The 15,419-nt window shown below is 41.6% G+C and overlaps 1 protein-coding gene across 1 annotated transcript in view; it reads left to right on the forward strand.

Moving 5' to 3' along the window:
• Window positions 1-11,188, forward strand: part of RAB20 (RAB20, member RAS oncogene family) — a 29,054-nt gene extending 17,866 nt beyond the window's left edge. Inside the window, exon 2 of the mRNA XM_072849880.1 lies at window positions 10,111-11,188. Within this exon, the coding sequence (XP_072705981.1) occupies window positions 10,111-10,631 (521 nt within the window). The 3' untranslated portion in view covers window positions 10,632-11,188. The remainder of the gene's footprint in view (window positions 1-10,110) is intronic.
• Window positions 11,189-15,419: the final 4,231 nt, after the last annotated feature.

Raw genomic sequence — 15,419 nt, forward strand, 5'->3', positions numbered from 1 at the left:
GATAGAAGTATGGTTAATGATTTAGAGGAATCTGCCAGAGGCAGAGAGCCTGAATATGAAAAAAAGTGTTGATTTCTCTGGCCTAACAAGAAGGAGGTTGTCATACAGGAATACCTTTTAGAGAGGAGAGTGGGGGTTTTCTGTTCTTTGGGGTTGTTTTTTTGTTGTTTTTGTTTTCTTTTTTTTGGGGGGTGTGTATGGTGTGTGGGGTTTTTTTCTTTTTTCTGTCTTTTTTTGAAGAGGATACATAATAAAGGTGAAAGTATCAAAATTCAGAGTCTGAAAGCTGAAATGCAGCAAACCAATTTGTGGGATATTAACTTCTCTGTCTTTGGTTGCTTTATAAAATACAAATTCCTCCTCAGTCACAAGACGAGGGCTGAGCAAAATTCTATCATCTTTATTACGCAGGAGATCAAACTCGAATGAGGATTACACTTGATCTCTGGCCTTGCTCTGTGAAATTTTTTTCTTTTGTTTTTCTCTCTTCTCTCCCTTATTAACTTGATCTCCTCCTTCCTGTGAGTGTGTCCGACAGGTCTGTCTTTGGGAACGGTAATGGAAGTCTTCACTGCCAGTTACGGAATGAAAACTGACAAACTACTATTCGGGCCTGGATTAAAAAAATTTCTGGGAGTATTTAAACTAGTTCATGACCAAACAATACAGGATTTGACAAGATGACTGAAGGATGTTTATTATAGTTGAGGTGTGGGTGAGAGGGTTTAACCTGCAGTGATCAGCTTTTTCGGATACCTCTGTGACTCGGCATGCTCTGCAGGATGTAACAACGGCGTGATCGGCACCAGCATAAGCTGCTAGGCATCTGCTCTTAGTTTCACTGTCTTTAGAAAGTGAAGCTTTTACTTTAAAGCACATTTCTCCATAAACTATCACACTGTTAAGTGTCAGAAAAACATAGCAAACGTTTACCCATGTTTCAGTTGTGGGTTCTTCAAAGGTATGCTGTGCATTAAGGCTATATGTCTTTTGAGTCATTTCTTCAGCACATCGGAAAAATGTTGTGACGAGACATTTATTTTGGAGCTTCTACCAGCACGTGCCTAGAAAGATAACCTTTTTGGAGGATATGAAATAAAACTAACCCTGCAGCAAAAATTCCCGTTATTTTCTGTTTTGCCACTTTTATTAAACGGGGTTTTGTATGTGCCCTTTTGCTGAAGAAAAATGTATCGCAACAAGCCATCATCTTCAGATGAAGCTCGGATGATCCTGTAGATCGTTAAACCACGTCTTACGGAGTTTGGCAGTACACGACGCTGACATTATTCTTGCATAACTTCTCAGTGTGCTATTTGTCCTAACAATAAAAGGCCCATTTAAGTGAACTTCTTTGGAAGAATTGTTTTATGTGAATTGTGCCAAAGTATCACTTTTGGAATGTTAATTGAATTGGTGTTTTAACAGCGATTAAAGAGTCGGTTGAAACTGCTTGACCTATTGCTATATTTCAAGTTTGACAAGGGAAAGCTGTTCTTGGAAAGGATAGGGGCATAAAGGGGGTTGTTCTCCCAGCCGGTCAGGGCTGTCTTGAACGGGTTGTGCTATAATCGCTCTGGGTGTATATAGCAAAAAATTAAAAAAGGAAACACAGCCAAAATAGAATTATGAGCACTATTTACTGATGAAAACCACAAAAGGAGAAGCAAATTAATAATAGTTGCATCTGTCATTTGTTTTAGCTGGCTGTTAAGGTGACTTTCCTTTTGAAAAGGCTGTAAACAAGGAATAAGCTTGAATCTGTAAAGAAATAGAGAGCACATTACTATTAGCAAAGTTGTTAATCCTTTTAAGGGAAGGCTCATTTTTCAGAAGGTAGGTGAAGTGGCTAGAGTTTTAGGGAAAAATCTTTTACATACTTTGTATTTGTTGGTCCTTGCTGAAACATGTCCTGCAAACCCTATTTATCACGTGTCTGTTATTTTTAGTTTAGTTATTATATTTAAAGGGGAGGGAAAAGAAGTAGGCTGAAAGAAATCTGGATATAGCTATTATATTTAAAGGAGAGGGAAAAGAAGTAGGCTGAAAGAAATCTGGATATAGCTTTTTTCATTCAATGTATTACTATTCTTAGGTATCATGTGTAGTGGAATTTCCATTTCCAGTAAGTAAACGCCCCCTTTTTCTTTATTTCAGATGCCTTCTAGTGATTCTTTTTGTTTGTAAAGATTCCGAATTGATTCCTTTCCTAGCCATACTGGTGGTGACTACAACTCAAAAAATTGCATTCGTATGCTGCCTTTGTATTAGAACAAGAAAAAAGAGCAAAATCTCATACAGGATACAGGGTGTGGTGGGTTTTTTTTCTCTGTAGTTCGTCATTATGCTCTTTAAAAACTTTATTCTTTTCCTACCTTTGTCCTGCTTTCCTTATCTGTTTCCATGTCTCTTTTTTTTTTTTTTGTGAAATGTAGTAGGGGATAGAAATACATGATTTGTGGTTTTAGTGCCCTTAACTAAAGCAGGGGAAGTAAGAGTGTTGCTTTTCTTAATGCACACTGATAGTTGCTGGTGTGGACAAGCCTTCCAGGGGGTAGTCGTCTTCTCTTGGCAAAATGTTAATAGCTAATTTAGATGCCCAAAAGGATGTTGGTTTTGTTACGTAAAGGAATGGAAATAAAGGACGAGTTTTATTTTTTCCCTTGCATATTACATCGGAAACAGAATCCCCAGTAATAGGCCTTGATGCTTGGTAATCCTAATCATCTCATCCAGTTTTTCCTGAATACTATCGTAGCTTCTCCTCTTATTCCACGGAGGATGTATTAATATCTGTTAAATATTCCTGCATAAGTTTGCAGGGGACGAGTGGTTATCCTCCAAAGATAAAATATAAGATTTATGCTCTTTTTTAAAATTGTGTTTAAGAATTAGTCCTTTCAGATGGCCCTTCAGTTATTCATCGCTGTGTATTTTTCCTCATTTTTGATTCCTATCAAAATTTATGTTCCCTAATAACACAGTTTACATATATTTTGGGATATGTTTTTATCCCAGACACTGCTGGATCACTGATGGTAGTTTAGTAGACTTCTAAAAAAAATAAATAAATCTCTCTAATATTTTTATTTGAAGGCTGCTGCTTAATCTCTCAGAATAAAAACCATATTGTGGTACCATAGCTCATAAATTTGGGATTATAGTGCCAAGGCATTTCCTGTTTCATCCAAACCTTTCTCTGCCTCCAGTTAGATAACTAGTTGGATTTTTCTCAAGTAACTTATCAGGCTGTTCAGACAAAATGGGATCTATTAAATTGAATATTTTAATATTTGGTAGAATTCTATTCTATAATCTGCTAGTAGATTGTGTAAGATTTCTGTGTGTGAATTCAGCAGGGACTAGATTATAGTGACATAATCCAATGCCGCTTCCAGATCAGGAAGATAATGTTATGTTCCTCCTGTGTAACAGTGCACTGAACTCGAGACCTGCCTTTTATTCAAACGTCATGGAGTTAAATGTATTAGGAAGCATCTTCTGCTTCACTTTACAGTTCGCAAGGCTTTCTCATCTGTGGCAGGCCGTTCAAATGCATCGCTGGTTCCTTTGAGTCTGCGACTTGCCTCCATTTGAATATTGTGATCTTTTTTTATGGGAAGATATTTGTAGCACTTGAAACAAATGTCCTGAGTATATTCGCCTTCCTGAATGCCAGCCTCTAGGGGAGGAGAAGACCTTATGCAGTATATTTCCTTTATCTGTATAAAAGCAGCGGTATAAATACCTGAATGCTGTCAGGCTTGGATCATAATAACTTTGGACATGAGCTTGTGAATAATGTCTGTGATATGGAGTGTGTGTGCGTGCTGGAAGGAACCATGCGTGCAACGTGATGGTGCTTTTACTTGTTTTGATGTTTTAAATTGGAGTGAAAAGTGCTTTACAGACTGAAGCTGAGTTAATTGTTTCTATTTATTGTAAAGGTGTTTTTGAATAACCCCCATTTTCTAAGACCAGATCTGAGGGGATTTAAGTAATTCATAGATAACAATTATGCAGTGGATAAGTTCTAGTCTTTCTAGTCATTGATTTTTGTGCCCAAGTTAAACATTTGTTAGTGGGGATGTGATATTTCTAGTATGATAATTAAAGCTGAGTGAAGGACAGTGCTCCATTTGATCATGATTCCTCGTCTTGCCTAAGCGAGAAGTGAATGATTGCTGCTGTTCCTGTGGCTTTCTTGCTCACACTGAACTGCTGTTTTGCAGAAGGAGCTTTACAGGCCTCAAACGAATCACATTTGTAGAGTGGGGATGTCTGCAGGGTCTTGGGAATTTCAGACTCCTTCAGAACTCAAGTGTTTGTTCATGAAGTCAACAAATACATAGATTTAAGGGAAGAGATGGTCTCTTTTGCCATTTTAAATCTTCTTTTAATATGAGATAGAGATACTTGGCTTAGCAATTGAGAGTAAGTTACATTTACAAATGGAGTAGGCTTGTCCCAATTGTATATTACATTGAGTCTGCTTTCTTGACTGTTTTTGATGGCTTTTCTTTGGAGAGCTGTATTAAAGAATTTTCCTTTGTTCACTGTTCACTTAACCCATGTGGCTGTTATTTTCTTCTTCCATGTGTAGCTCTTTCTACTTTAAAACATGAAAGTGAAGCCCTTTGGGTATTAAGATCAGTACTTTTCTATGTTTGTTATGTTCTGCTTTGGCCAAGACATCCATATCTAAGTTTAATAACTTAAATAGAAGCTCTTGAAATAGGGCACATTTCATGCCTTGAATGTTGATTCATATCTAACTAATGAGTATAAACTAAATAAATGTCATCTTGATTTTTAGTAGAGCTAGAGGTCTGTTGCATTCTGAAACGTCAATATACACAAGTATATTCTATATTGTAGCATTGTGAATGTCTAATACTAGGTGAAGGTGGAGCTTAAATGAATTTTGTAGTTGCTCAACTGTAATTGTTTTGGTGGTTGTATTTTTGGGGGGGTTTGTGGTGGTTTTTGGTGTGTTTTGGGGTTTGGTTTTTTTGCCCCTCCCAGAGACTTTTATTCTATGGGGAATTTGATCTCAGAGGACAACCAAATGCTGGCATTTTTCTAATGGATCGGGAAATCACGTATTCAGACAGCTCCTAGATGTGTAAAAATTGAGCTCTCCAGTGCTTTCTGACTCATTTGTTTCCACTAATTCCTGCTTACGTCCTCCATGTTAATCCTTTGGGATAGAGAGCTTTATTTTATCCCCAAGTAACCACAGGCATAGTTTGGTTCTTAATAAAGCTCCTTACTTCAAGGGAAACACGATAAAGCCACCTAGAAGAAATAAATATCAGTCTTGAACAAGGTAATGAAGAACTCTGACTTCATCAAAACTTACAGCCTGACTCACATGTGGGTAGGGGAATTTTCCTGATAGCCTTCAGGGACCTTTATTGTTTGTTCTTTGATAGTCAGTATGTATCTCGGTATACGTGCACAAACAGAAATCTCAGTTCCTAGGAAAATTGTTTCCCCTGATGTCCTTTAAAGGGTCACAACTTTACTGCTTTGTCTGCAAACAGAAGGAAATGCTGTTCCTTAAAAAGAAGCTTCTTTGTCTCTCTTGTGATCACGCGGATGTTCCCGCTGAGGTAACTCAAGAGCATCAGGGTCACCCTTTGAACCTTCATCCACTGCAGCTGAATCCTCAGCTCTCATTTCTTGCTAATACTGACTTCTGTGCAGTGTCACGGGTGTCATACTTTCTTTTTTCTTTCCCATTTTGGCTGTTTCCTTAGGGCACAGTTCTGGTCTCTCTTCGTGTACACTCAAGTTCAGACTCTCTTATAAAGGAGAAAGAGAATTTGAAAGGCAAAACCTAGCTGATACCTTGTGTTTGTGTTAATTCCTCTCTACTGTTCAGGTTACAGTCCTGCTTAAATTACAGTGGAAATCCTGGGAAGATACCTGGTTTATGGACTGAGAACTTTCTGGACAATTTTGCAATTTTTTTCATTTTTAATGCAATGTTAGCGTGCTTCTATTGCTCATCTCCATGTATTTTTCCACACTACGTATTTACTTTAAGAACTCAGGATTTAGGACCCTGCTCAGACTGTGATATCAGAGTAACTACAGTACTTTTTTCGGTACTTTCTGGAGGAACTTCTTAGCTCTTTCGTATTTGTGGTGTTTTATTCCCTCAAGACTTAAAGTAACAGTCTGTTTTGCATTCTTGTGTGTGCTCAACACTGAGAGATTTAAAACTTGTTCTTCCAGTAGAGGATTTCTTGAAAGAGTGTGTGTGTGTGGGAAGTTATGCTACTTAAGAAGTTGTGGTGAAAGCCTTTGAAGAGGTGGTAGGTAAGGAACATTCAAATCTGGCTGGAGGAAATCTTGTGCTCTCGTAAACATCAACAGCAACTTCACAGGCGACTTTGGATACCAACCCCAGAGACGGCGGGCAGGAGGAGAGCTCCAAGAAGGAGATGGGGGCAGTGGCTAGCACTGCTGCTGCCAGTGGATCCCACAGCTGGGAGCTGGGAAGGGAAGGGGATGCTCGGTCAGGCTGTGGTCCCATCCAAAGAAAGTGTTCATGTAGGCTGCTGCCTTCCAGCTGAGAGGCTGGGGTGTTGTAGGAGGCTGGCTAGACCAAAGCCTAGGCCTTAAGTTCAAGTCTCAGCAGACTTTAAATCTAGCCTTGCTTACTTATCAGGCTGGCCTCTTGCAAGGTCTACTTTCCCTTTCTTTCTCCCTTGGGTTTCTTACGAACTTTATGGGACTGAGGTCCATTTGGCTCAAAATTCTGCAATTCGTTTATGACAACCACCATAAGATCTTGAAAATGCTTGTTGGCGACACTGCTCCTGAGTGGGTGAAGTCTCCAACAGGACTTCATATACTTGCTGGAAGAGCCTCTGAAAAGCTAATGGTGCTGCAAGAAATGATATGGCCGTAGCGTTATCGAACTGCTGTAAATAAGGCAAAATACAAAGATGAAAAGAAAAATGGAAATTAGTTTTTGGTTGCTTGGCTTTAAGAAATTTCCCTAATGTTGTGCCTTTGTGGTTGATTTGGTTCTTCTTGCAATTCCTTTGATTGCAAATTATTTGATAGTTCTGCCACTCTTCCCTGTTACCTCTATTTTTTGAAAGGGTGAAATTGTTTAATTCTTGGATTCAGGGTTTACTGTTTAATTTAGCTAGGTGTGTAAAAAAGGTACATGGTTGTAGTGGGACCAGATGGGTCCAGAGGAAGAAATAACTGGCCATAAGAAGGGTGTGTCTGTTCTCCTGCAATAAGTTTTCCACTGTAACGTCTGACACCTCGGGGACAGGTAAGATACTAGTTTAAATACTTTGTGTAGTTTTGGGGGGTTTCCACATCTAGGGTTGTTCCAGCCCTTAGGTGCCAGAAGTGGTCTGTACAAGGAAACTGTGCTGCAAAAAGAAATTATGCATTTTTTCTGCATGTAGATTGTGCTGTGTGGGTGAGCGAGAGAGACTATCCATAATTCCTCTGACATAATTAATCCCTTATGCAAGGTAAATTCTTCTTACTGTTTCTTTTCCCTTGTTAACAATATATTGGTTGTAGAAGTAGCCAGTTCGTAGTTAGAGTGTAAAAATGTCATGGATTATATTATGCTGTGCAAGATTAGATTAGCATACAGATTCCATAAAACAAGTAATAGCATTGTTGTAGTACTCGGTTGCTGTAGCAAGTGATTTTGGGGGCTGGATTTTACGTCTTAGGCATCTGAAGTGGGAGAACGGGGGAGGATATATGTTCCATTGTGCTTTCCAGACCGCAGTATAATCAGGATTCGGGTAAAAACAAAGTAGGGCACGGCACGGCACAAACTTCTACTGAAAATCTGGAGACTTTTAAAAACTCACTTGCAGTGCAAGTGAAAGCACAACTTTGAACATGAGATTGGAGGAAAAAGTATAAAAGCACTGACTTATTCCCTCCCCTACACCCCAATCTCTCTTGCCCTTACCCAATGTACCAAAACAAGGGCATATCTATTCTTTTTTTTCCCCCTTTTTTTCTACCCTCCAGATCATTGGTTAAAGAATTTCTTTTGCTGGAGGAAAACAAATCAGAGGTTATACAAAATTGCACAGAAGCAATTCTCCATAAACTTTGTCTAATGCTTTTCTGAACGCCCTTTATTGAACTTTTGACCTCTGCAATGTCATATAACACTTATTGCCCATTATTCACTGGGTAGGAAAGTATTTAAACTACATGCATGATTTTTTGATGGGAAATCCTAATTTTCTGGATTATGAGAAAGAGTAAATAGTTGTTTCTGGGTTACTTTCTCAGTATTAGGCCTGAATCTATAGACATCTGCTTATACCCTTTTTCAATCATTCAGCAGCCTGAGAGATCCCACAATTTTTCCTCATGCAAAAGTTTTGCATATTCTGAGCACCCTCACCAGCTTCCTTTAGACCTCTTTATCACGTACTCAGCACCTTTTCAAATCTATTTCTCTGGCAGTTACCAGAGTTTCACTAAGTGTTAAAGGTGTGGTGAGCTTCGGATTTCATGTTCTAGCTTGGTGTTTTCCAGTTTTCTTTTACTGCTAACGATGAACACCGTGTCTCTCTTCTGGCCACCGTGGAGTTAGTGTCCTGAGGTTTGTCAAAGGACTTAACTACAGTGACTCAAAGATCTATTTTAAGTTCTATTCCCAACTGGAGTTAGGCTCTAAGTTACTTTCACAGTGTGCATGTTCAGGTGCAGATGTGTTTTCCCAACATACACTGACCTGTATTTTTCAGCATGAATTTCTTCTGCCTTTCCTATTCCAGTCATTTACAAGGATTTCGTGATGCTGTAGCTCATGGTGGTCAGTAGCTTTGTGCAGAAAATTAATGTAACCAGATCACTTCCAGATTTTCTATAAATGGAGGCTCTGTGCAAAGAGACTGTACAAAAAGAGTTGATAAATGATGATGATTCTTAAGAAGATGTTCAGAAAGAAGAGCGTAGCTGGTCCGTCGTCCCCCCCCCCGTTCATTCACACTTCTGCAGTGACCTAAGGCTGACTCTGATGGCTGGTTGAAATCTAGTGTGTTTTATCTTTTTCACGATCGAGTTTGGGGAGTACAGTGAATGTGCTACAGCAAATTTTACACCTAGCAGGTATTTGGGGAAAGTTGCAGTTCTTGATAGGAAAGGAAAACACTGTCTTCTGCCTCATTTCCCTTAGTCCCTTTGCAACTACTGAAGAACATTGTTTGCTTCCTAGAATTTAAAGAAGAGTCAATTTTGTCTTCCAAGAAATTAATTTGAAGGAGACCATCAAGGCTTAGCTGGAAGTGCTGGTAGATACTCGCTGAATGACGAGAAGGAAGAAATGTTTTGTTATTAACTGTTGGTTATTGAGTGACGGTCAGGGCAACGTAAGAGATGAATTACTCTTAAAATGTAGTTAGGGTTCGTGTTTAATACTCTAAAAAAAAGTGAGAGTACTTGTGGTGGGACAGATGCATCTCAATACAGGCTAATATGGCAGTATTAAAGACAACAGGTCTTTTCCTGTAAAGCCAATGTACCTGAGAACTGTGGGTGTGTAGCATAGGACTAAATTGCTTACAAAATCCTTCAAAACCTAGGAAGAAGTGGATTACTGACTTTGATCCAGATTTTTGATGTACTTGAAAGTGTGTACTGAATTTATAGGAGTAATAAGTTCTAGCAGAATTTGAACTAGGAGAACTTATTTTTTGTTTATAAATGGTTAAATAGGTGGAATGGGCCGTCTGTGGATGCAAGCAGGGGAGTTGTTAATGTGACATAAATAAACCAGTATGCAATTTAATAAAAAAACAACCTTTTTTTTTGCTTTCTGCAACTGTGAATGCTGTGTCACACTTGCTTGCTCACTCATCTTTACAGATTCCCTGCTCTGAAATGGAGCAAGCGGTGAGCTGAGCTGTTCTGGGGCATTGTTGCACTCTTAAGGAAAAGCAGAAGGAAAAAACTGAAAACGCTACAAATAACACATTTTTACCTTCACTGCTCCATCCGAACTTGTGAAATTAGCTTAAAATTCCTTAAACTCTTTTACTCAGTTAATAAGGTAGCTTCCAGCACACTAACTTTTTATTGTGTTTAAACCTTTGCCAGGACGGGAGCAGTTTCATGGCCTCGGGTCTATGTACTGCAGAGGAGCAGCTGCTGTGATCCTCACGTATGATGTGAACAGCCTCCAAAGCCTGACAGAGCTGGAAGAAAGATTCTTGGCACTAACGGACAGTGCGAGTGCCGACTGCATTTTTGCTATCGTTGGAAATAAAGTTGACCTCACCGATGACTGTGCTTTACCACCGGATGAAAATAAACCCGAAAAGTCTGTTGCCAGCTGCGGCTCGAAGGTGCGAAAACAAGTCCGAGCAGAGGATGCGATTGCGCTCTATAAAAAGATACTGAAATACAAAATGCTAGATGAGAAGGATGTTCCAGCAGCTGAGAAAATGTGCTTTGAGACCAGTGCAAAAACAGGATACAAGGTGGACTACCTCTTTGAAACTGTGTTTGAGATGGTAGTCCCAATAATTGTACGGCAGAAAGCTGAGGGGCCACCGCAAACTGTAGACATTACTGACTACAAGCCAGCAAAAAGGACAAAATCTGGTTGTTGTGCCTGAACCATTTACGTGACATAAGAAAAGGGGAGGGATTGTTCGCTCCAGCAAACTGAGGAGTAACAAGTGCTTGCAGTTCACCAGAAAGGAAAAGTCAAAGAATAAATAGACTAAAATGGTATATGTGGAAAAAAAAAAAATCTTCTGACCGTTAAAGGCTTCTGGGAAGCTCAGTGTACGACAATGGGAATGTGAATGAAATAATGGAGGAAGACTTGCCAGTTTCCGTGGGCTCTGAGGACAAATGGTGTGTTAGTACAATTAGTAGCAACAATCATTTGAACAGTTTTGAAGGAGGCTGATTTTTGATGACTCGCCATTTCATGTTGCATGTAAATGATCTGTTTGTTTACTCTCGACAGCTTTCACATGATTATCTTTTGCTTTGCGATTCTAACTTTGGAAGATTGAACACATGGTACTTTTTTTATTCTTAAGAAAAAAAACAAAATCCAGGTATAATTTATATTTGTAGCTAATAAATCAATTGCAATCTCTATGTCAGATATGGCAGTGTAAGATTCAGAAGCTGAACTATTAAAATCACTGTGGATACATACTATTCATTTGGAGGCTTTATTGATGTGAATTCTCCTTCCATAGCGGGCTTTCATGTGTTACAGGCAGCATCACAGCTCTTGCTGCTCTAATTCCAAGTTGCAGGAGGAAGTTTTTTCTTTCATTTTTCTCTTGTAATTCTTTTTAATGTGGCTAGCAAAGTGGTTTTTTTTTTGGGGGGGAAGGAAGCAGTTTTCTATTTTGTCTGCATTTTGTAGACACCTCTTTATGGTGCCTATAGGATACTACAGTGTTGAGTACTTGGGTTCTGTCTGCCTTCCAACGCCTCCTTAGTTGTGCCCAAGCAACGCTGCAGCTTTGATTTTTAGCAGCTATGCATGACATTACCATCTACCTGGAGGGAAGTGAGGACTGGCATTTTCTGATGTGAAACAGGCTAATGCAGGAGGAAGGGAAGAGAAACTGCCTTTTGTGGAGTAGAAAGGCACATGAAGGAGCACTAATGAGGTGTATGTGGTTTCTCTCCCGACTGCAGTAAAAAGTAGGGGTTAATACTCAATACTGCTCCTAGAGTTTCCCAACCCGCTCGGCTACAAAGAAGGCATGCAGTGACCCAGGAGCTCACGCTGAGACACCATAACCAGAATGAAGAACTGCTAGGTTAAAAAACAAAACACACCCCACCCCCCTACCCCCGCCCAACCCCTCCCAAGTTGTTGTATGGGGACTCCTTCGTCTTCCTATGGATGCTTATGGCATAATTTTCTAAAACTAAAGGGTTGGTTGTTCTTATGCTTTGCTGTTGCCTTTCTCTGTCCCACCCAAATCATAGTTGTTTAGTACATAAGGAGACAATTCCTAAATGAATAATGAATTAAATTATTACTAAGTATATTTAAAACTTTTTTTTTCCAAAAGTATGTCCTCTTGAGCAACTTGCTGCAGAGTAGCAGCTTTATGTTCTGCTTTCAAGTTTATGCACAGTACAAGTGTAGTGGGGAAGAATGGGTCGAGAGAAAAACCTGTGTACATTTAATCACAGAATCATAGAATGGTTTGGGTTCGAAGGGACCTTTAAAGGCCATCTAGTCCAACCCCCATGCAAGGAGCAGGGACACCTTCAACTAGCTCAGGTTGCTCAGAGCCCCGTCCAGCCTGACCTTGAATGTTTCCAGGGATGGGGCATCTACCAGCTCTCTGGGCAACCTGTTCCAGTGTTTCACCACCCTCATTGTAAAAAATTTCTTAATTATACGTAGTCTGCATCTATCCTCTTTTTGTTTAAAACCATTACCCCTTCTCCTATCGCTACAGGCCCTACTCAGGGTCGTCATCTTTTGGATTTGCTAGGGGTTTGCAGTTTAACACCTGCCAGTCTGTCAGAGACTTGCTGCTCCTGCTCTGTGGTATTTAAAACTGTATACAATTAAAAACCTTCTATCTATTAACAAAATTCCAAGGCCAGTATCTAGTCTTCCCTCAGGACTGGGAAGAGACAAACAGGCTACAACCTCGGTCTTGTTCATGAGCAAAGCGATCTGCCAGCACATCTGTGAGAGGGCCACCGCTGGCTTTGTGGCATCTGTTGACAACTGACCCTGCAGCACACACTGGTTGCAAGGTCAGGCTTTTGGGAGATGCTTGGGAAATGTACACCTAGAAGGTACAGAGCAGGAAAAATATTTGTAAATTTAACATCTAACACTTCTTAAGGTATAAATATTTGCAATTCAGTTGCACCAGGGTTTGATTCATATGAGATCTCAAGGAATTCTTACAGTCCTTCCAAAAGCTCCAACTTGAGTGTTTTCACTGAAGGAGATGACACGGGAACCAGTCTTGCATGTGGTGCTTTTACCCTTAGGGCTACACTTGGCTGGCATGATGTTTGTGGCTTTTTAGTGTCGCTGGCTATTGTTCCTTGAGAAATGTCTCGGTTGTGATGGGTTGTCTCTGTGCCAGCGTGTGAGAGATCGTGGGGTTGCACAGCAGAACCTGGGAGGCTGTGTAATACATGGGAGCTATTGATAAGAGATCAGGAGATCTGGATTGCTCAATGTACGTGCTAGCCCCATTTCTTTACTACTTTCTGAAGTCGGATTATGCCTTCAAGCAAAACTTGAAGGTTTCTGGAGTTTGATGTAGGGTTGTTTTTTTTTTTAATTTCACTAGTAATTTAAAATGTGCTGTAGCTGAGCTCCATTTTTACAGCCCAGTGTTGATGCTCTGTCTGCTGCAGCGGTGCCTATGCATGTCTGCGAGCAATCCTTCATGTCTGCAAGCATTTATTAGAGAGCACCGTTCAACCCTCAATTGTGAAATTGCACAGATTTTTTTTTCCTGTTTAGTGGTGCTGGTTTTGTTTTGGCTTTTTTTTAACAGCATAGAGGAGCAATACAACATGGCCTGCTCTTGTGCTTATTAAGTGTCCTAACATAAATTCATTTATTTCCCTGTGGCTTCTGCAGGTGCACCCTGATATCCCAGCAGTGCTAAAGGCATTTCTTTTTTTTTTTGCCCCTCCCTCCTGCCCTACATAATTTTACTGGAACAATTCAGCTTGGCTTATGGGCGGGGAGGAGCAGTGAAGCTGCAGGGTAGGCACTGGCAGCACAGGAACTGCACCGGTGCACGCTTGTTGTAACTCTTGTTGTCTTACTAGCCTCACAACCTGGCAGCCGATGTACTTCTAGCACAGCACCTGTAGGCTGGGCCACCAGTCAAGCTGGGCCAGCGCTAGGACCCGCATTGACAGCAGCTGTGCCATGCACCTGTTCGATGCCAGCTCTTCTGTATCCACAGGCTCCAGCAAGTGTTTTCCTCCGTCATTGCGAGGTTGCTTTCCCCGTCCATCACCTCGGTGTGCAGCCTGGAGCTGGGCCGGTCGTGGCTGGAGCCAGGCGGCACCCCTCCCCAAAAGGAGGAGCAATGGGGGGTGAAAGCGGGGACCCAGGTGCTCTGCCTGCCCTGCCCGGGGGAGGGGAACCTCGTTTTCCAAGTATTTATTTTCCCCCTCTCTCTCCCCATTATGTTTGTCTGGATTCAGAGTGAAATAAGAGATGTTATTTTTGGCCACGCTGGGTGAATGCGAGCTACGGGCCTGCCGGTGCCTGAGGTGATGGCCAGGCCAGGCTGTGACCCGAGGGATGGTGGGGCGAGCGGGTGAGGATCTGTCCCGGGCTGCTTGGGAAGGCCCCATCCCCCTTGCAGGCGTTGATGGTGCAAGACCGAGGTTGCCATTGGCCCCTGACCACCCCAACAAGGCTTCGAGTCTCGTGGGGGCCACGAAAGGAGCCTGAGCCCCCCGGGTGCCCATGGGGCAGGCAGAGCTGCTGAGCCACCTGCTTCGGCGTAGTTATGCCCTTGCCCATGCGTGGTGGGAAGCGCTACTGCCTGTTTTTACTTCTGTCGTTGTGGGGCGCAGTGATGTTACTTGTTCCCCTCGTCCAGTATGTCTTGCACCGACGTGTGCCTAGTCCCTAACGGCTGCGAGGCCAGGCCCTGCTCACCCTCGGTGGGCACGGGTGGCCATCCCGGGGGTGCCGCTGGTCCCCGCGTGGTTACTGGCACTGCTGCTGCCTGCAGTGGGGTGCCACCAGCACGCACCAGTGACCCCCTGGCCTCTCTTCTCGCAGCGATCTGATACGTTCTCTTGCAGGGTCATGCTTGCTGCTTGCTGTTTGCTAATTTTCTATTTCCAGCAGCAGTGGACAAGCCCAGTCACGTAGGGTGCAAACGAACTTGGCTGATCTGGTTGATACGCTCTGAGGAAATAATTGGTGTCAACTGATGTCGCTATGTTGACTTCACTATATCTGTGCTGATATACTGGTGCACTATTACCTACAGAAGGGGAATATAGTCTTGTTTACCTTCTCCAGGCTCAGCAGCATGTTATACTTCAGCGTGTTTCCAAACAGTAAAGTGTAGGAAGCAAACAGCACGCTCTGAAGCAAAAGATTTGACTTGGTCAGACCCAGGCAAAACACTTGTGGTTTTTACATCCTAGGCTGGAGCACTATTGTTCAGTAAAAAGATTGTTTTGTTTTGCTGTAGCTGAGTTTTTCCTGTATAAAAATGTTTTAACTTCTTAGAAGTAGGTTCTGGGATCACAGAATCGTGGAATGGTTTGGGTTGGAGGGGATCTTCAAAGATCACCTAGAGCCATCCCCCTGCCATGGGCCGGCACATCTTTCACTAGATCAGGCTCCTCAAAGCCCCATCCAACCTTGGCCTTGAACACTTCCACGGATGGGGCATCCACAGCTTCTC

Source organism: Ciconia boyciana, chromosome 1, assembly GCF_034638445.1.
Source record: "Ciconia boyciana chromosome 1, ASM3463844v1, whole genome shotgun sequence".
NCBI classification, from domain to species: domain Eukaryota; kingdom Metazoa; phylum Chordata; class Aves; order Ciconiiformes; family Ciconiidae; genus Ciconia; species Ciconia boyciana.